The 20963-nt window shown below is 37.4% G+C and overlaps 1 protein-coding gene across 4 annotated transcripts in view; it reads left to right on the top strand.

The window, feature by feature from the left end:
• LOC136858420 (importin-11) overlaps positions 1-20963 on the top strand; it is a 403457-nt gene that overhangs the window by 27755 nt on the left and 354739 nt on the right. For all 4 annotated transcript variants that reach the window (XM_067137950.2, XM_067137948.2, XM_067137949.2 and 1 more), the window contains exon 3: positions 11835-11935. In XM_067137950.2, the coding sequence (XP_066994051.1) occupies positions 11835-11935 (101 nt within the window). The remainder of the gene's footprint in view (positions 1-11834; positions 11936-20963) is intronic.

The following is a 20963-nucleotide window of genomic DNA, read 5'->3' as shown; positions in this document are numbered from 1 at the left end:
CCGGTATACCTTTAGTACGAGATCTGCTCCACCATCATAAACTGGCCCTTGTTGGAACTATCAGGAAGAATGAACGGTAAGTACTGAAGGAGTTAATCGAAGTAAAGAATAAACCGGTTTATTCCAGCACATTTGATATCAGCGATGACAAGATGTTTGAGTATGTAATCTTGTTATCAACAATGCAAGACACTCCTTCCATAGACTCGGCAACTCACGAAGCACAAAAACTGGACATGAACAGGTTTTATAACAAGACTAAAGCAGGTGATGATGTAAATCAGATAAGCCAAAACTACTCGGTGAGCAATAGAACCAACCGTTGGCCACTGACAATTTTCTACATCTTGTTGAACGTGGGTGGCATCAATGCATAAGTAATAGTGTAGGGGAAACACCAAAATGAAAGTTACTTGCCATTCCTTCCTAAAAGACCTCAGAAGGAGTCTATTGGATGACTATCTCAAGATAAAGACCGAAAACTCTTCAGGCAGATCTAAAGCATCTGATTGGATCTAAGGAATCAACTGAGCCATTAGGCATATGGAAAGGAGGAAGGAGCTGCTATTGTCCTAGAGTCTGGGATTGCAAAATTACAAAGTGCTGTGCCAGCTGTGGGAAGCCAATCTGCAAAGACCAGACTGTGTTTCAGTGGGTTAAAAATGTGTGTGGGGTCGTGATGGAGTATTGTTTAGAAGGTTTCACAGTGAGACAAAAATGTATGTAAATAAGTGTTCAGTATATTTTTTCAATAAAAAGCTAATTAATTTGATAAGTGTTTAGTGCAGGTGTTTCAACGAAAAGCTTATTCATAATGACAAATAGTCTGGAAGGTTTCTCAGTGAGACAAAGGTGCCCAGATTTTTTAAGTGTTTAGTGCGTATTTTTCAGTAAAAGCATGCTCATAATTTGGAATTATGTAAGTAAGTGTTTATTGCAGATGTTTCAATAAAATACTTATTCATAACGACAAACCATCTGGAATCCAATTAATTAGTGAAGAAAGTGGATAGTCTGTAAAACCATCTGGAAGGCTTCACAGTGAGACAAAAATGTGCAGAAGTATGTAAATAAGTGTTTAGTGCATATTTTTCAATAAAAAGCTTATTTATAATTCATTGTAAATAAGTGTTTGGTGTTTAGTGCAATTTTAAGAATAAAAACCTTATTCGTAATGACAAATAATGAGTCTAAAAACAAAGATAACTTAATGGCAAAAATTTTTCCTGCATGAGTCTTAATGTAAATCATGCAGGTGCGCTTCCTCGAGGGTTAACTGCGAAACTGAAGAGAGATGGCTTCAGATATCACAAATTATACATACATACATACATACATACATACATACATTATCATTATAGACCGTTATGCCTTTCAGCGTTCAGTCTGCAAGCCTCTGAGAATTTACTAAACGTCGCCACAATCCTCGATTTACAACTAGTGTTGTGGCCTCATTTAGTTCTATACCTCTTATCTTTAAATCGTTAGAAACAGAATGACCATCGCCGTCTTGGTCTCCCTCTACTTCTCTTACCCTCCATAGCAGAGTCCATTATTCTCCTAGGTAACCTAACCTCCTCCATTCGCCTCACATGACCCCACCACTGAAGCCGGTTTATGTGTACAGCTTCATCCATCGAGTTCATTCCTAAATTAGCCTTTATCTTCTCATTCCGAGTACCCTCCTGCCATTGTTCCCACCTGCTTGTACCTGCAATCATTCTTGCTACTTTCATGTCTGTTACTTCTAACTTATGAATAAGATATCCTGAGTCCTCCCAGCTTTCACTCCCGTAAAGCAAAGTTGGTCTGAAAACAGACTGATGTAAAGATAGTTTCGTCTGGGAGCTGACTTCCTTCTTACAGAATACTGCTGATCACAACTGCGAGCTCACTGCATTAGCTTTACGACACCTTGATTCAATCTCACTTACTATATTACCATCCTGGGAGAACACACAACCTAAATACTTGAAATTATCGACCTGTTCTAGCTTTGTATCACCAAACTGACATTCATTTCTGTTCAATTTCTTACTTACTGACATCAATTTAGTCTTCGAGAGGCTAATTTTCATACCATACTCATTGCACCTATTTTCAAATTCCAAGTTATTAGACTGCAGGCTTTCCGCACAGTCTGCCATTAAGACCAAGTCGTCAGCATAGGCCAGAGTGCTTACTACATTTCCACCTAACTGAATCCCTCCCTGCCATTTTATACCTTTCAGCAGATGATCCATGTAAACTACGAACAACAAAGGTGAAAGATTACAGCCTTGTCTAACCCCTGTAAGTACCCTGAACCAAGAACTCATTCTACCATCAATTCTCACTGAAGCCCAATTGTCAACATAAATGCCTTTGATTGCTTTTAATAATCTGCCTTTAATTCCATAGTACCCCAGTGTGGCGAACATCTTTTCCCTCTGTACCCTGTCATATGCTTTCTCTAGATCTACGAAACATAAACACAACTGCCTATTCCTCTCGTAGCATTTTTCAATTACCTGGCGCATACTGAAAATCTGATCCTGACAGCCTCTCTGTGGTCTGAAACCACACTGGTTTTCATCCACCTTCCTCTCAACGACTGATCGCACCCTCCCTTCCAAGATGCCAGTGATGCCTGGTATACTAATCAGTGAGATACCTCGATAGTTGTTGCAATCCTTCCTGTTCCCTTGCTTATAGATAGGTGCAATTACTGCTTTTGCCCAATCTGAAGGTACCTTACCAACACTCCATGCTAATTTTACTAGTCTATGAAGCCATTTCATCCCTGCCTTCCCACTATACTTCACCATTTCAGGTCTAATTTCATCTATTCCTGCTGCCTTATGACAATGGAGTTTATTTACCATCCTTTCCACTTCCTCAAGCATAATTTCACCAACATAATTTTCCTCCTCCCCATGAGCTTGGCTGTTCACAACACCACCAGGATGATTTCCTTTTACATTGAGAAGATGTTCAAAATATTCCCTCCACCTCTCCAGTGATTCCCTGGGATCTATTATTAGTTCACCTGAATTACTCAAAACACTGTTCATTTCCTTTTTCCCTCCCTACCTAAGATTCTTTATTACTGTCCAGAAAGGTTTCCCTGCTGCTTGACCTAGACTTTCCAGGTTGTTACCAAAATCTTCCCATGACTTCTTTTTGGATTCAACAACTATTTGTTTTGCTCTGTTTCTTTCATCTACATACAACTCCCTGTCTGCCTCGGCCCTTGTTTGGAGCCATTTCTGATAAGCCTTCTTTTTACGTTTACAAGCTGCTCTCACTTCATCATTCCACCAAGATGTTTGCCTTTTCCCATCTTTACACACAGTTGTTCCTAGGCATTTCCTTGCTGTTTCTGCTACAGCATCCCTGTATGCCATCCATTCACTTTCTATATCCTGAATCTGCTTACTGTCTACTGTTCGAAACTTCTCACTAATCATATCCATGTACTTCTGTCTAATTTCCTCGTCGTGGAGGTTTTCTACCCTTATTCGTTTGCAGACAGATTTCACTTTCTCTACGCTAGCCTAAAGGTACTTAGTTCACTACAGATCAGATAGTGGTCTGTATCATCGAAAAATCCGCGAAAAACTCATACATTCCTAACAGATTTCCTGAATTCGAAGTCTGTTAAGATATAGTCTTTTATGGATCTGGTACCCCTAGCCTCCCATGTGTAGTGGTGAATAGCCTAATGCTGAAGAATGTATTCGTAACAGCTAAACGCATACTAGCACAGAAGTCCAGCAAATGCTTCCCATTCCCATTAGCTTCCATATGTTCCCCACATTTACCAATCACCCTTTCGTATCCTTCAGTTCTATTCCCAACTCTCGCATTGAAATCGCACATTAGCACTATTCTATCCTTGCTGTTGACCCTGACCACAATGTCACTCAATGCTTCATAAAACTTGTCAACTGCACCCTCACATGGTGAATACACTGTCACAAATTATAGAAAATCTGTTTTATAATGCTGTATGTAACTTTTATACCTTGTACGTTTTTACCTTATGAGAGTTAATAATGGAGATATTCACAAATTTAAGACTTTACTGGCAAGTTTATCAACAGCAAGCATTGCCACCTGGGATGGCCTCTGTTGTTCAGTCGTCATGGTTATCAGATAGCTGATAATGATTTGATTGTTTAAATAAGCTGAAAATCCATTGTGTCATAAGCCACTATTGACCAGGAAGAAAATGAAGATGACTATCAAAATGAGAAGGAAAATATGATTGCTTGAAGAATGACTTGGGAAAAGGGAGTCGTTATGGAGGTGGTTACTGTAATACCACCGAGCTCATAAAAAAACAAAATGTGATGGACTATGTCGCAAGTCTGTAAACAAACAATAAGCTGTGAACTACAGGTATGGCTGCAAGTTAATGAATAAAACTGTTAAAAATTCAGCTTATTTATTATTTATAATTACAATATATATACTTGCAAGATACCCGTGCTTCGCTACGGTATTATACTGAATTATGTAATTGAATGCTTAACGTTTTATATATAATCCTCCGAAATTCGCGATCTGACTCGTTTTCTGAGAGAATCCGCCAAAATTCGCGATCTGACTCGTTTTCTGAGAGATTACGGCAAAATTCCTCAAATTTTTCAATCTTTCTTTCCAGCAATCGATTTCGTACTTCCCGGGCTATGTCCAGGTATTCCACGCGGTCAGTTGGGTCCCTAAATCTTTGCCATCCTTTCCTATAAGCATTTTTAGTGTGGATCAAATCCTGAAGGAGATACGGCGTGGTGTCGTCTTGGGTGCCTTGGCGGTACTGAACCCGCAGCCGGACTGTATTCGTAGTCATTACCAGGCCAGGACCCGTTTCCAGCGCGGTCCGCACAATTTGTCGACGGTCCAGAATATTATTGTTGTTGTTATAATAATAATAATAATAATAATAATAATAATATGTTCTGGACCCCACAGCAAGATGCAAGAATGACATACTACCGTGCATTATTGACCTTATTATAGAGGTGAACAATTTGACGGTCAATCTCGTTCCTATCGTTTATTTCAAATGTGTTTAAATTTTTATTTATATGCCAGGAGAGTCTACTGTAATCTAAGAACGTTCTCCGAAGGAAAAATGCCTGTTGAAATCGAACCCAGGAAAGATTAAAAATGATCGGTATATGAGCAGAATAAGTACATCGAAAATCTACAGCCTGTTTCCAGTCATTCGATAGGGTCAGGGATGGAATGAATAAAGCCCCATCTAGCGACGACAATAGGAATTGTGCCGGCTGCCGAAGCACTCCTCTGGGGGCAATGATCGATGAATGACAAATGAAATGAAATATTGGACAGTATTGCTGGAATGGATGATGACAGGGGAAACCGGAGTATCCGGAGAGAAACCTGTCCTGCCTCCGTTTTGTCCAGCACGAATGTCACATGGAGTGAAAGGGATTTGAACCACGGAACCCAGCTGTGAGAGGCCGGCGCCCTGCCGCCTGAGCAGCGGAGGCTCCTGATAAGTACATTATGAACAGTAAAATCAATTCGTCTCACCTTTTACACCCCACCGCCGTTAAGTTTATTTATCCCCCCCCCAAAAAAAAATTAAAAGAAGGCGTGTTTCTTTATGTTTAAAGGAGATTCCAAACTCCAATGTTCACGTCTATTACCTTCAGTTTTGAGAGATAAGAATCCCCATAAAAATAATTCACTTTTTTCACTTCCTTTTACACTCCCCCCCCCCCACCCTAAGTGAATTATCCGGCAAAAAATACTTATTTATTTAATACTAAAGTATCTTCTAAATACCAATTATCACGACTCTAACTTCTTCAGTTTTTAATTTATGTGTCCTCGTGAAAGGAATTCAACTCCTTTTCACTCCCGCCTCGCAAGATGGATCCCCCCCAACAAACGTGTTTTTCTTTGTTTTTAAAGGAAATCCAAATACCAATTTTCACGTCTGTAACAACTTTATTTTTATTAGATGTATGTATTCTTATACGATTAAGTCAATTAATTTATCAATTCTTTCAGCCCCCCCCCCCCCCTTTTCATTGGATTTTCCGAAAATACGTGTTTCCTTACTTTTAAAGCAGATTCCAAATATCAAATTTCACGTCTGTAACATCTTCATTTTTGAGATATCAGTAGCCTAATTAAAAGAAATCAACACCATTTTCAGTCACTTTTAGCCCCCCCCCCCCCCTTCCACCCAAGTATTATTTCCAAAAACTAAAAATACACGTTTCTTTATTTTTAATAGAGATAAGAAAATACCATTCTTCACTTCTGTAGCATGTTAAGTTTTTGATATATACTGTAGAAATTCTCATTTTAAAATTTCACCCCTTTTTATTTCCCCTTAAGGGGAGTTTCCAAAAACAAATCACCTATGTTTCTTTACATTTAGAGGAAATTCCAAATACCCACTTTTTACGTCTGTAACATTTTACGTTTCTCACATATTCTGTAGATAAAATCTTTCGAAAAATTCACCCCACTTTGTCACTCCTGTTTAACCGCCATTAATTGGATTTTCCAAAAACAAAAAATAAGTGTTTCTTTATTTTTAAAGGAGATCCCATATACAAATTTTCAGTTCTGTAATATCTTCAGTTTCTGAGATATGTGTATCCTCATTAAAGGCATTCAACCCTTTTACACCCCTCCCATTGGGATTTACAGAAAACAAAAAAATACGTGTTCCTTAATTTCTAAGGGAGATTCTAAATAACAATTTTTACATCTGTAAACTTTTAAAGTTTTAAGATGTAGACATAAACATTTTAAAAATTCACCCCCCACCGTTTTCACCCCCCCCCCCCCATTATTTGGATTTTCCAAAAACGAACAAATACCTGCTTCTTTAAAATAGATCCCAAATACCAATTTTCAGGTCTGTAATATCTTCAGGTTCAGAAATATAAGTAGCCTCATTAAAGGCATTCAACCCCTTTTTCACCCTTTTCCGACCTTCCCGTAGGGATTTTCCGAAAACAAAAAAATACGTGTTCCTTTATTTTAAAAGGAGATTCTAAATACCAATTTTTACATCTGTAAACTTTTAAAAATTTTGAGATATAGATGTACTCATTTTAAAAATTCACCCCCTTCCTTTCCACCCTCCCTTAATTGGATTTTCCAAAAACAAAAAAATACGTGTTTCTTTATTTTTAAAAGAGATCAAATGTACCAATTTTCAGGTCTGTAATAACTTCAGATTCTGAGATATAAGTACCGGTATCCTGATTAAAGGCATTCAACCCCTTTTTCACCGTTTTTCAACCCTACGATTGGGATTTTCTGAAAACAAAAAAATTCCTGTTTCTTTATTTTTAAAGAAGATTCTAAATACCAATTTTTACATCTGTAAACTTTTAAAGATTTGAGATATAGATACACACATTTTAAAATTTCAACCCCCCTTTTTACCCCCTTAGCGAAGGAATATCCAAAAATCCTCTCTTAGCGAGCACCTACATCTTAATATGAATCTATACCCAAAATTTCATTTCTTTATGTCGAGTAGTTTTGGCTCAGCGATGATGAATCAGTCAGTCAGGAAAAGTTATTTTATATATATATAAAATAAGAGTTTTGTCTGTACATTGCTCAGAATTTGAAAAGAATGGTATTTCTGTATCGGTCATGTCCTCAGTAACAAGAAAATGCATTTTTTACCTTTCCGTAATTTCTGTCTGTCTGTATGTATGTATGTATGTACACGCATCACGAGAAAACGGCTGAAGAGAATTTAATGAAAATCGGAATGTAAAGTCGGGTGATGAACCGCTACAATCTAGGCTATAAATTATTTTAATCATGCTGAGTGAAATGGTAGTTTAGGGGAAGGCCTGAATTCTCAAATATGTTATTAGTGGTCGTGTCTTAATGAAAATCGCTAGACAAAGATGGGAAATAAGTCGCTACAATATAGGCTATACATGCAGAGAAAAATGGTAGTTTAGGGAAAGGCCTAAAATTTAATTGTCAAATATTTATTTTATTAGTGGTCGTATCTTCACGAAAATTGGTATGCAAAGTCGGGGAATAGGTCGCTATAATCTAGGCTGTCAACAATGTTATTCACACTGAGTGAAATGGTAGTTTAGAGGAAGGCCTATCTATATATATCTATATATATAAAAAATAAGAGTTTTGTGTGTACATTGCTCAGAATTTGCAAAGAATGGTATTTCTGTATCTGTCATGTCCACAGTAACAAGGAAATGCATTTTCTACTTTTCCATAATTTCTGTCTGTCTGTTTGTATGATTGTACACGCATCAATAGAAAACGGCTGAAGAGAATTTAATGAAAATGTCGAGTGATGAACTACTACAAGCTCAGCTATAAATTATTTTATTCACGCTGAGTGAAATGGTAGTTTAGGGGAAGGCCTGAAATGTAATTCTCAAATAAGTTATTTATGTTATTAGTGGTCATATCTGTTCCGAGGTATCTGTGGAACAGCAGAGGTGAAAGAAGGTGCGGCGGTGAACAGGTCTCAAAATACGAAATTAAAGTTAAGATAAAATTTAACAAGGTTATATTTTCTTTTCAAGATTAAGAAATAACAAATAGAACAGGTACTCAGTAGCCGAAACACAATTCGAAAATGTACAATTACAGTGATTACAGGATTTGGGCTCCGAGAGCCAGACATACAATTCTTGAGCTATAAGCCCAACTTTACGATATACACAATTCAACAAAGGGGCAGAAGACCCCTATCATGCCCAGGAGCACTTGCTCCCAATTACACAGTTAAGCCTCCTCGAGGCGCGCAGAAAACAAAATTTTTAGAAAGAGCAACCTGCTCTTAAGTACGAGCCTATCCAAGGCCACACCAAACTCCACTTTCAAGTTGTCCTCCAAGGACATAAAAACAGGGGTAAAATACCCAACCTACTGAGGCCTATTAAGTAAGGAAAGGTTAATTACATGGCCTCTAAAATACCAACTTGAGAGGAGGCGTTCTTGCACTCCTAATACACTTTATATAAAACCTACTTGGCACTAGGCCGTTACTGCAAGGGCTAATCCCATACTAAAGAGGTGACTTTTAGAAGGAAACAATTTACATTACGTTAAGGAAGAAACGGTTGTGAAAATAAGTTCACCTCAATGCAATATGAGTGGGAGCTCGAGAGGGTTAAGCACTCTCTATCCCAATATGTAGTTTGAAAGATAGAATAGATACTAAGTGTACTAAGTGTCTTTACATTTTGGGGGAAAAGTTACATGGTGGAAAAGCCTCGGACCTGCCCCGAGAGTTAAACTGCTGAGCTAGCAAGAAAAGAAGTTATTAAACAGCCATTACCTTGTGGTTGAACTGCTGCCCGAAGAAAGAGGCGCTTCCCGCCCCCTGCTACGTACTTTACACACTGAAAGATGTTACTGAAGTGGCCCAGAGACCCGAAAATCAGCAGTTTATAAACCCTCGCGGAAAGTTTGAGGCGTTTCAGAAATGAGAACACCCTCCCACAAGAATTTTATTGGCTAGGGTTAAGCAACATATCCAAGTTGAAGAAGATACACCTGATTGGTCATAAATTAATTAAAGAAATTCGGGATTGGCTAAATTCAAACCTGGTGGAAAGAAGGGGTTAATATTGCCAACATAAACAATAACTGAAAGAAATTTAACAAAGAACAAACTTATGAACACAAAATTTCTTCAAATACATAGTTCTTTCACTTCGCACTAGGGTGCACAATTGTAGTTCTTCAGTAGTGTCCTCTAGAAGAGAATGTTCACACTTCTTACCACAGGCAAAACAAAAATACATCGAAAACGACACAGTTCAGAAACTTCAAAATTTACAAGTAGTGACATCTTCTGAGGAACTAGAAAATTAACACAGTAGATAAAGTTCAGACTTCCTCCAGAAGAGGAGTTTCAACTGGCGCAAAGTTTGAATTAGCGGCGTGGAGGTGTACCACCCGGTACAGTATCGATAAATCTATATATATAAAATAAGAGTTTTGTCTGTACATTACTCAGAATTTGAAAAGAATGGTATTTCTGTATCGGTCATGTCCACAGTAACAACGAAATTAATTTTTTACTTTTCCATCATTTCCGTCTGTATGTATGTATGTACACGCATCACGATAAAACGGCTGAAGATAATTTAAAGAAAATCGGTATGTAATGTCAGGTGATGAACCACTGCAATCTAGGCTGCAAATTATTTTATTCACGCTGAGTGAAATGGTAGTTTAGGGGAAGGTCTGAAATGTAATTCTCAAATTATTTGTTATTAGTGGTCGTATCGATAAATACTACATAACTAACATTAGTTATGTCGTAAGTTAGTAGTAGTTGTCTAAGAAATTATTAAATTTCCGATCACTTATGTATTATACATTGTTACCATACTGCATATAATTGGAGATATTCATGAATTTGGATTTTTGTTACTACGTCCATACCAGTGCCGAGTCACAAGAAAATGGGTAAACAGAATTTAGTGAAAATCGGCATGTAAAGTCTGAGAATAAGGAACTACGGTCTACGATATAAATAACTTTGTAAGACACCCTAATATCACAGAGTCGAAAGAAAACTAATGTGAAGGCCTGCAATATAGAAAGCTCATAAACTTTATCAACAATAACATTACATTGACCATTGTTTGTTGTGATGTGCTTTTTGTCTTCTGTTTCCTCTCAACCCCGATAGATAGGATTACTGCAGTGTACCAAGGTTTTTTTTTAATTTGCTTGACGTCGCACCGACACAGGTAGGTCTTATGGCGACGATGGGATAGGAAATGAGTAGTGGTGTGAAGGAAGCAGCCTTGGCTTTAAGGTACAGACTGGTGTGAAAATGGGAAACCACGGAATGCCATTTTTTTTTTTGCTTAACGTCGCACCGACACAGTTATGTCTTATGGCGACGATGGGATAGGAAAAGTCTAGGAAGTGGAAGGAAGCGGCCGCGGCTTTAATTAAGGTACAGTCCCAGCATTTGCCTGGTGTGAAAATGGGAAACCACGGAAAACCATCGTCAGGGCTGCCGACAGTGGGGCTTGAACCCACTATCTCCCGAATACCATCTTCAGGGTTGCCGGCAGTGGGGTTCGAATCCAGTATCTCCCAGATGCAAGCTCACAGCTGCGCGCCCCTAACCACACGGCCAACTCGCCTGGTCGTACCGACTGTAACAGCCTGCCTGTATATTGGCGGGAAGTAGCTGGGGTGTAAGATAACTTTCTTCTTTAGCATGCCATTCCTCTGGTTCATACATTTTCTGATATATCTGGTACGTAACACACTGGTTCATCATAGTATTCGAGCTATACAATCCCTACTCTGAGCCACTGATTGGAATGAGTAGTGTGCATATTTAATGGAATAATGACAGAGGAGTGTTCACGGCAGTCTGCGACCTGGTTATTCCAGCTCTGGAACTTTGGACTCTTAGATCGACACCGTAGTACTGTTCGTTGAAAGTGAGAAAGTGTGCGGTTTTTCATTTGATCGAGTATTTTATATGATAACATTGCTTTCAATCGCTACATTCCTACTGACCTTTTTGGTAATGACCTATGTTGAATTCAGTTAGGAAAACCACCAAGTCAGTCTTTCTGAGAATCCCGTGGCGAAGCACTGGTACATCAGCTAGTATTATATATGTTTCATGTAAATAACTCTAGCAGCTGTACTTAGTACACCCTATCATGTCTTTTTATTTTCTTATATTTAAATGACCAGATGCATTTTTATAGCTTGTGTAATCATTCATTAGCTCAGTTGATTTCTGTAATCTAGAAGGTGATATTCACTATTGGACATAATAAAATAATATTTTGACTTGTATCCTTTGCTTTCAGAACATCTTCTCTAATCATTCCATAGATGTTAATGTACGATGGTTGGCAGTTTTATATTTCAAGAATGGTGTGGATCGTTATTGGCGAAAGACAGCTCCAAAGTAAGTATTCTTTAATGATGATGATGATTATTATTATTATTATTATTATTATTATTATTATTATTATTATTATTATTATTATTATTATTATTATTATTATTATTATTATTATTATTATTAGTAATGATGTGAATAGATTTAGTGGTTGGATGAATTAGGACAACAATGGTCAGGGTCAACAGCAATGATAGGATAATGGACGATTTCAAAGCTAGAATTGGAAATGGATCTGCATTACATGAGAAGTTACAGGCTAATGTGGGGGAAGGTGTGGAAGGTAATAGGAATGGCAAGCATTTACTGGCCTAATGAACCTGCATCCTTCTTTTCCCTACATGTTCCTACTCGCAAAACCAGGATTAATCCACCCCTTCATATTTATTTTTCCGCATTCCAACCCTCCTTAACTCTGACAGGAACTTGGACCTTTTTTCTTCGTATGCCTCCTTTAATCAATTCTTCCTTAACTTAACCTAGCTCATTTTCTTCATATTCCTTTTTTCTCTTCTCATTGCTGTCCCCTCTGTTGTACATAATGAATATTGATTTATTTTTTACTGTACTGTACCGTTAGAAGCCGGCATGGCTCAGGTGGCAGCGCGCCGGCCTCTCACCGCTGGATACCGTGGTTCGAATCCAAGTCACTCTGTGTAAGATTTGTGCTGGATAAAGCGGAGGCAGGACAGGTTTTTCTCAGAGTACTCCAGTTTTCCCAGTCATCTTTCATTCCAGCAACACTCTATGAACATTTCATTTCATCTGTCAGTCATTTATCATTGCCCCAGGGGAGTGCGACAGACTTCGGCAGCCGGCACGTTTCCTATCCTCGCCGCTAGATGGGGGCTTCATTCAGTCCATTCCTGACCCAGTCAGATGACTGGAAACAGGCTGTGGTTTTTAATTTTCACTATACTATTATGCGTTATATTATGCATAGCTAGAAGTTCTTCTCTTTGCTTTACTTTCAATCTTTAATTTTCCTCGTTGTTCTTTTGCCTTCATGCTGTTAATTGTTGTGTCTCTACAGTTATTTTGTAAGTTTTTAATTTTTTCCTCAATTTTTATCATTGGATGTTTTTCCCTCATTGTTCTTCCACTTATTTTTTAATGTTTGCATTATGCTACTCCATTGTAAATATATTTTTCATTGCAGAACTCTGTAATTTGGGTTCTCACTGTTTTGATTTTCCAAATAAATAAACAAAAAGTATAGAACTAGCAGTTACAAATCCATCGTTCAAGCATAAGGGTATACACCGTTATTCATGGGAGGGTAGGGACACCAGATCCATAATAAACTAGCAGACTTGAAATTCAGGAAGTTTGTTAGGAATGTACATGTATTCCGGGAATTCTGTGTTGGTATAGACCACTATCTGATCTGCAGCAAACCAAACATCATTTGGCTTAAGATAAAGTGAAGTTTGGGTAAGAGTACAGAATTTACAGAACAAGGAAATTCCCATCATTGCTAATTTAAGACTCAGCAAGAGTATAGTCTAGAAGTACTACATCTTCTTCTTTTTTTAAACTTGTAAAGCTGCTTACCTGTAGAATGAAGTGTTGGTGGAACCATTCTAAAAACGGTTTTTCTGTAAACCAAGCATTTTTATTTGCCATATAGATTACACTGGTTGGCGAAAAATCCTCAATAGGCTTTAAAAAAAAAAAAAAAATAGACCAAACATGCATACTATTAATTATGATAATCGAAAACAGGAAATAGTAGTGGACTGGAGGATAGAAATGCTTATCAGATGATTGTCTTTGCCCTTTTTCTGAGTCATCACAACATAGCATCCAACAGTAATCTGATATTGTAGATTTTTTCCAGAAGCCCTGGTTGCATTTCTCCATTGACTTAATGTTTTTGTGAAACCTTTCACCCATTACTGAAGTTGTCAGGGTGGGTATCTAAATGAGAATGTAAGAAATGAAGTTTGAACGATGTAAAGCAACCCATTTTATTATACATATCCAGTAAAGTAAGTAAACTTACGTCCTCGTCCCGAGGTGGTGCAGTTCTTTTAAGGCAACCCCCAAGAGAGGTGAGTACCATTTTAACCACATACCAGCCCTCCTGTCATTCTTAAATTTCTGACAGTACCAGAAATCTAACTCAGGCTTATGACGACAGCAGCTAATAATGCTAACTGTTATGTGACAGAGGTGTACTACATATCCAGTAATTGAAGCACACCACCAAACAATGTGGTATGACACTTTTATCAAAATGTAAAAAAAGGAAGTTTGTTTATCACACATACACTAATTGTCGACTTTAAAACAGTTAAACATAATTATTGGTGAATAACAAATTATGTTCAACCACCAGATGCCATAACGCTGCTCCAGTAACAGTTTGAAATCTCAATAAGTGGAATGATGCTGTATATCAGAGAATGTCAAAAGCAGTTGATACCTGAATGCTAGTTGTGATTAAGCCACCCTCCTGAAGGTCAATATAAAGGGAGCCTGTTGAGAGAGGAGCTTGCCTCAGGCAGCAGAAATTGTAACACAAGTAATAAAGAAAATTTCATTTAATGGATGATATTCTCCAAAGGCACATTTCACGCTCTTCTTCAGTAAGAATACATATAACACCATAAATGATAAACGTCATTTTATTATTTACAACTGTATACACAAACAGACAAGTAAATGTGAAATCTGAAAAATAAATTTAGCACCATAAACTGCTGCTAAATAGGGGAGACTAAATTACATGCATTCTGAGAAATATACATTATGCTTCAATATGTTGCAACTATCATATGCAATAATATGTTTCATAAAGCTACAAGAACACAAATGAAACAGCAGAGGGAGGTATGAGTTCTAACAACACCTTTCTTCAAAGTAAATTCAATTTGACATTATAAATAAAAAACAAGTATTTATCTTCACAGCTGCACGCGTAAATATATAAATCAAACGGATGAATATGTAAACATGAGAAAAGAACAATAATATTAGCACTATGCATCATTGACAAATGTAGGAAATAGAATTATATTTTCTAAGCAACCTAACATCTACTTCTATATTACCATGTTGTTACTATTGTAAGCAATAATATGGCACACATAGCTACCAAACTACAAAGAGAAATAGTACAGAAACATACTAATTCCAGACTCAGACAATTGCTTTATTATGCACAATAGGAAGCATTTACTGGACTTCTGAACCTGCATCCTTCTTTTCCCTAATTGGGGCTAGGATTTTTATGTAATATCAACATGTAAAATAAGTACATATTTACATAATAACATTGGGTGAAATATGTACTATTACATTTGGCAAATCCATCCATCCATTCTCTCTTGTACAACAGTCTGCCTTACTAAAGTTTCTTTCACTGGAAGTACTGGTGTCTCAAATACAAATGACAGGAGTAGGAAACTATTGTCAGAGTCTGGATCAATTAGACTTAATTTTCTCTAACGGTTCTCATGTCTCATCTTCTGAAAATTACAGTTGACATATACATTTAACTTCTGACATTAGAATAAACTATTTATTTCTCCTCAGTTGGCAATATTTTTAAATGGCAGAAAGGTGGCCACAGAAATGTTCGTCAGTTTTATGTCATTGTCACTTCTAGCTTGAGGGTATGAAATAACTTGCTCACTTTTCCAGTATTGTAACAGCCTTAAACATCACATAGTGGAGTTTATAGCTATGGGTCTTGGTAACTTCAATAGATAGATCATAATAGGAGGAAGGGAAAAGGTAGGAAAGGGAAATGTAGAATAGAGGATAGGAAAAGACAGGTGGAACACGGTCATGGGAGGGAGAAAAGGGAGGAGGAAGTAGCTTCTGCCAACATAAGGCAAGCTGGTATAAGTACCAACATAGTTGGGGATGTGTGGGATAAGGTAAATGCAACACGGGTGAATTTTAAGGAAGCGGAGATTGTTATCAGTGGAATACTGTGTAGGAGGAATACTGACTGAAGGGTGATTGGGGATTTAAATGAGACTATGGAGTGGGTATGTGGGAAACTGGGAGTGAAATTTCTAGATCCTAATGGGTGGGTAGGAGATAGGGATCTGCACTCAGATGGCCTACACTTAAACCGCAGTGGTACGTATAAGTTAGGAAATTTGTTTGGAAGGGTAATAGGGAGGTACATTCAGGGAAACGGGGTTGTTTAGGGAGCGGTGATAAGGGTGCAGAGATCTGGAAGTCAAGTAGGGATGACAAAAAAATGTTAGTGTTGAACTGTAGAAGTATTGTAAATAAAGGAATAGTATTAAGTACAGTAATTTAATAGATATATATTTACCAGATATTGTAATAGGAGTTCAATCATAGCTGAGAAATGATGTAATGGATGCAGAAATTTTCTCATGGAACTGGAGTGTCTATCGTAGAGATAGAATAGGAACGGTGGGAGGGAGAGTATTCATTCTGGTGAAAGAAGAATTTGTAAGCTACGAAAAAATTAAAGGTGAGAAACATGAAATTCTAGGTGTACGGCTCATTTCTAAAGATAATAGGAAACTTGATATGTTTGGAGTGTACAGACCGGGAAAGGGTAGTGCTGACACGGATTCAGAATTATTTGATAAGATAATCAGCTGTGTGGGAAACGACATGGACAGGAATGTGATTGTAGCGGGAGATCTGAATTTACCAAATGTCAGTATTGGGAATGAAATGAGAATGACAGGAAGCATGACCAACAAATGGCTAATCTAATATGGGAAGGACATCTGATTCAGAAAGTGACGGAACCAACTAGAGGAAAAAATATCCTGGATGTGGTGTTGATAAAACCAGATGAGCTCTATAGAGAAATGAAGCTGTTTTTTTTCGTAGTTAAAAATAAATGTGATAGAGAGGAAGGTTTTAAAACTAGGACTATTAGGCAGTGCCATGTGGCTGATAAAGCAGGCATGAGGCAGTTTTTAAAAAGTAATTATGATCGGTGGAAAACGGTAAATAAGAATGTAAACAGACTCTGGGATGGGTATAAAGAAATTGTTGAGGAATGTGAAAACAGGTTTGTACCTTTAAAGGTGGTAAGGAATGGCAAAGACCCACCTTATTATAATAGAGAAATAAAGAGACTAAGAAGGTGGTGCAGATTGGAAAGAATTCGTTAGAAATGGTTCTGGAAGTGAGGAGAAATTGTAGGAACTTACTAGGAAATTGAAGCGAGCAATGAAGGCAGCTGAGGATAACATGATGGCAAGCATAATTGGCAGTCATACAAATTTTAATGAAAAATGGAAGGGTATGTATAGATACTGTACCAGGAAGGCATAGGCCGTGGCACATATAAATTATAAATTTTATTTTCTAACATACAATTCAGTTCCGATGCATGAACAGCTGTGTGAGAGAATGTTCTTGTACCCACTGCGCTACACGAGGAAGAACGCAAGTCAAGCAAGGTCAAGTGACGTCACCGCCGCCTGTAGCTTACTTCCCGTACAGAAGTTTCTCGGTTATTTTTATAAACTTTTTAACGCCTGGTCCGATTAAAACGATACCAACGCTGAATTATAGCTAATGTTCTGGAAGTAAAACCCTGCAAATTTGAAGTCAATCTGTCCAGTGGTTTCCGAAATATGATAATTTAAAATTTGGGAGGAATACTCCCTCCTTCATCACCTGATTCCAAGCGCTGCTCGCCAGACCTGTATAAATAGGCCACTGGGCCAAGGCCATAACCAGTCCTTTGTACAGAGTCCTGTGTGCATAGTGTGTGCAGAAAGTATGCTCCGTCGCTGTTCGCGAGGACATAATCGTAGCCGTAATCGAACGCTGTTGAAATAGTAAAAGAACGTCGTACCGTATGTAAAGTTTCCACGACGCCGCGACGACGGTAATATTCTAGACGTTTTTCAAGGTGAATTATCGTAATATAATACCTGTAAATTTATTAACAGAGTGAAGCTATAATTGGAAGTGTCCAATATTTTACTGACCAGTATACGACATCGTGAACTTTACTAATTTCATATAATTCTGAACTGTGACAATATCCTAAATCATTGCGTGTGGTAAACTGAAATCATAATTTAAGACCACTTCAACCAGTCTAAGACATATTTCTCGTACGATAATATATCAGTGAACTGTGTGTAACTTTATTTACTAGACATTCGTCCCATAACAGGGCAAGACTTAACTATTTTCCTTGTGCACTTTCTCGATCTTTCGATCATCAATGTGAGAAACCCAGTGAACATTAAGGACTTTTTACAATAATATTAAGTAGAACAGACTAGTGTGGTGTAAATACAACCATAAAATCGCCTTAATATGCGAATAATATTTGTTCAGAGACTATGATAGAGACTGTTACAAATTACATTTTCAAGTGTTTATAAACTGTGTTAATTACCATACAATCGAATTTCAGGCATAATTAGTGGCGATTATGAACTGTGTTAATTCTCAAACCCATGAACTATGTATATAAGGCATCCGGGAGATAGTAGGTTCGAATCCCACTATCGGCAGCCCTGAAGATGGTTTTCCGTGGTTTCCCATTTTCACACCAGGCAAATACTGGGGCTGTACCTTAATTAAGGCCACAACCGCTTCCTTCCAACTCCTAGGCCTTTCCCATCCCATCGTCGCCATAAGATCTATCTGTGTCGGTGCGACGTAAAGCCACTAGCAAAAAAAAAAAAAATGTGTATATAAGAACTGTGTTTTCTGCAGCATGGACTGTGAATGTTAATTCAACACCATAAAATCAGTGTAAGAATAGAACTGTGCATTGCGACGGTGTGTAGTATTAATATCCGTGATATCTGTGAATTCAATAGTGCCAATTGAACTTTCCATGTTCCGATATTACCTCCAAGAACAACGGAAATCGTGGCAAAAGTGCTACGAGATCCTGCTACATCAAACGTTGCTTCCAACGAGGGATTTACATGGTTTCTTCAGTTATGGTACCTATGAAGGGACGTCGACGAGGGAGATTGATATGGTATCTTCACTGAACATCGCCGGTGCTGAGTTCGAGCCTTCGCCCGCACTCCGCGTTATGTTCCAGACACCAAGTCATCGTACAGCACAACTCCAACACTTGTAAGCAGATCTTCTCGTATTCTGAGTGAGTAATCACAACTGACTGACTTTTTACAAAGCACTTAGTTCAGTACAGTGCTCTTACAAGTGCTTCGTGTGGATATCAATTCATAATTTTATCGTCATTTAAAAGAAGTTCATATTTTGCTATAAAATCCTTTTCAAATCAGTAATTAATTGAATTTACTTTACCTAGAGGAACTTTAAGTGCTTTATTAATTCCATTTTTTCAATTCAGTCAAACTGAGAGACATTCAGCAAGAGATCAAATATTTTATTAATTTATCAAACTTTCCATGACAAGTGTGTGTTCATTTTTGTGTTTTAAAAATTAGAAAGACTGTAGGTCAGCACCATCAATGATGAACTGATTATATCCAAGGTGCTATTTTTGTGTTTGCATTCAAATTAGAAAGACTGTAGGTTGTTCATGTTCTATGGAAGAGTAATAATTATTTTGATATTTTCAAGCAAACAGAGATCAAGAAGATCACAACATAAATCTTTTATTTTACATTTTGGCAAATATTAGCCACAAATTTGAGTTGCAATTCCATTGCAGGGTGATATATCTGTAGACATTGTTAATAAATTTTACAGATATTCTTTATTATTCTTTATTATTATTTTTCTCTAGATCACAGTAAACAAATACTAAATTGATCCGTTGAATGAGAAAAATAACAGCGTTCAACTTTAGCCACACACACAACTTCTACTAACTTTAAAACAGACATAGAATAAATTTTACAAAAAAAAAAGAATCACCATCTATTATTCGCCCTGCGATACTATCCATCTCTGTACCTGCTCCAAAATTCACCGAACACTACCTTAGAACCTTCCCATGCTCAAACCCCACAATCATCCTGGTACAGTACTTTTAGGCAGAAACAGATTTCAAGGAGGACATTCCAGGAATAATTAATGAACAAGGAGTGTGTGTATGTGAGGATCTTCAAAAGGCAGGAATATACAGTCAGCAGTATGTAAAGATTGTTGGTTACAAGGATAATGTCCAGATAGAGGAGGTGACTAATGCTAAAGAAGTATTAAAATTTACATATGATAACAATGATATTTACTATAAGATACAAAAATTGAACACTAGAAAAGCAGCTGGAATTGATAAGATTTCTGGGGATATACTAAAGACAATGGGTTAGGATATAGTACCATATCTGAAGTACTTATTTGATTATTGTTTGGTTTAAGGAGCTATACCAAATGAATGGAGAGTTGCTATAGTAGCCCCTGTGTATAAAGGAAAAGGTGATAGACATAAAGCTGAAAATAACAGGCCAGTAAGTTTGACATGCATTGCGTGTCAGCTATGGGAAGGCATTCTTTCTGCTTATATTAGACATGTTTGCAAAATTAATAACTGGTTCGATAGAAGGCAGTTCGGTTTTAGAAAAGGTTATTCCACTAAAGCTCAACTTGTAGGATTCCAGCAAAATATAGCAGATATCTTGGATTCAGGAGGTCAAATGGACTGTATCGTGATTGACCTGTCTAAAGCATTTGATAGGGTGGATCATGGGAGACTACTGGCAAAAATGAGTGTAATTGGACTAGACAAAAGAGTGACTGAATTGGTTGCTGTATTTCTAGGAAATAGATCTCAGAGAATTATAGTAGATAAAGCTTTATCTGACCCTGTAATAATTAAGAGGGGAATCCCTCAAGGCAATATTATTGGACCTTTATGTTTTCTTATATATATAAATGATATGAGTGAAGGGGTGGAATGAGAGGTTAGGCTTTTTGTGGATGATGTTATTCTGTATAAAGTAATAAATAAGTTACAAGATTGTGAGCAACTGCAAAATGTCCTCGATAATGTTGTGAGATGGACAGTAAGCAATGGTATGATAATAAATGGGTGTAAAAGCCAGGTTATGAGTTTCACAAATAGGAAAAGTCCTCTCAGTTGTAATTACTGTGTTGATGGGGTGAAAGTTCCTTT

This window comes from Anabrus simplex, chromosome 1 (genome assembly GCF_040414725.1).
Source record: "Anabrus simplex isolate iqAnaSimp1 chromosome 1, ASM4041472v1, whole genome shotgun sequence".
In the NCBI taxonomy this organism is placed as follows: domain Eukaryota; kingdom Metazoa; phylum Arthropoda; class Insecta; order Orthoptera; family Tettigoniidae; genus Anabrus; species Anabrus simplex.
This window is presented reverse-complemented; position numbering and strand designations above follow the sequence as displayed.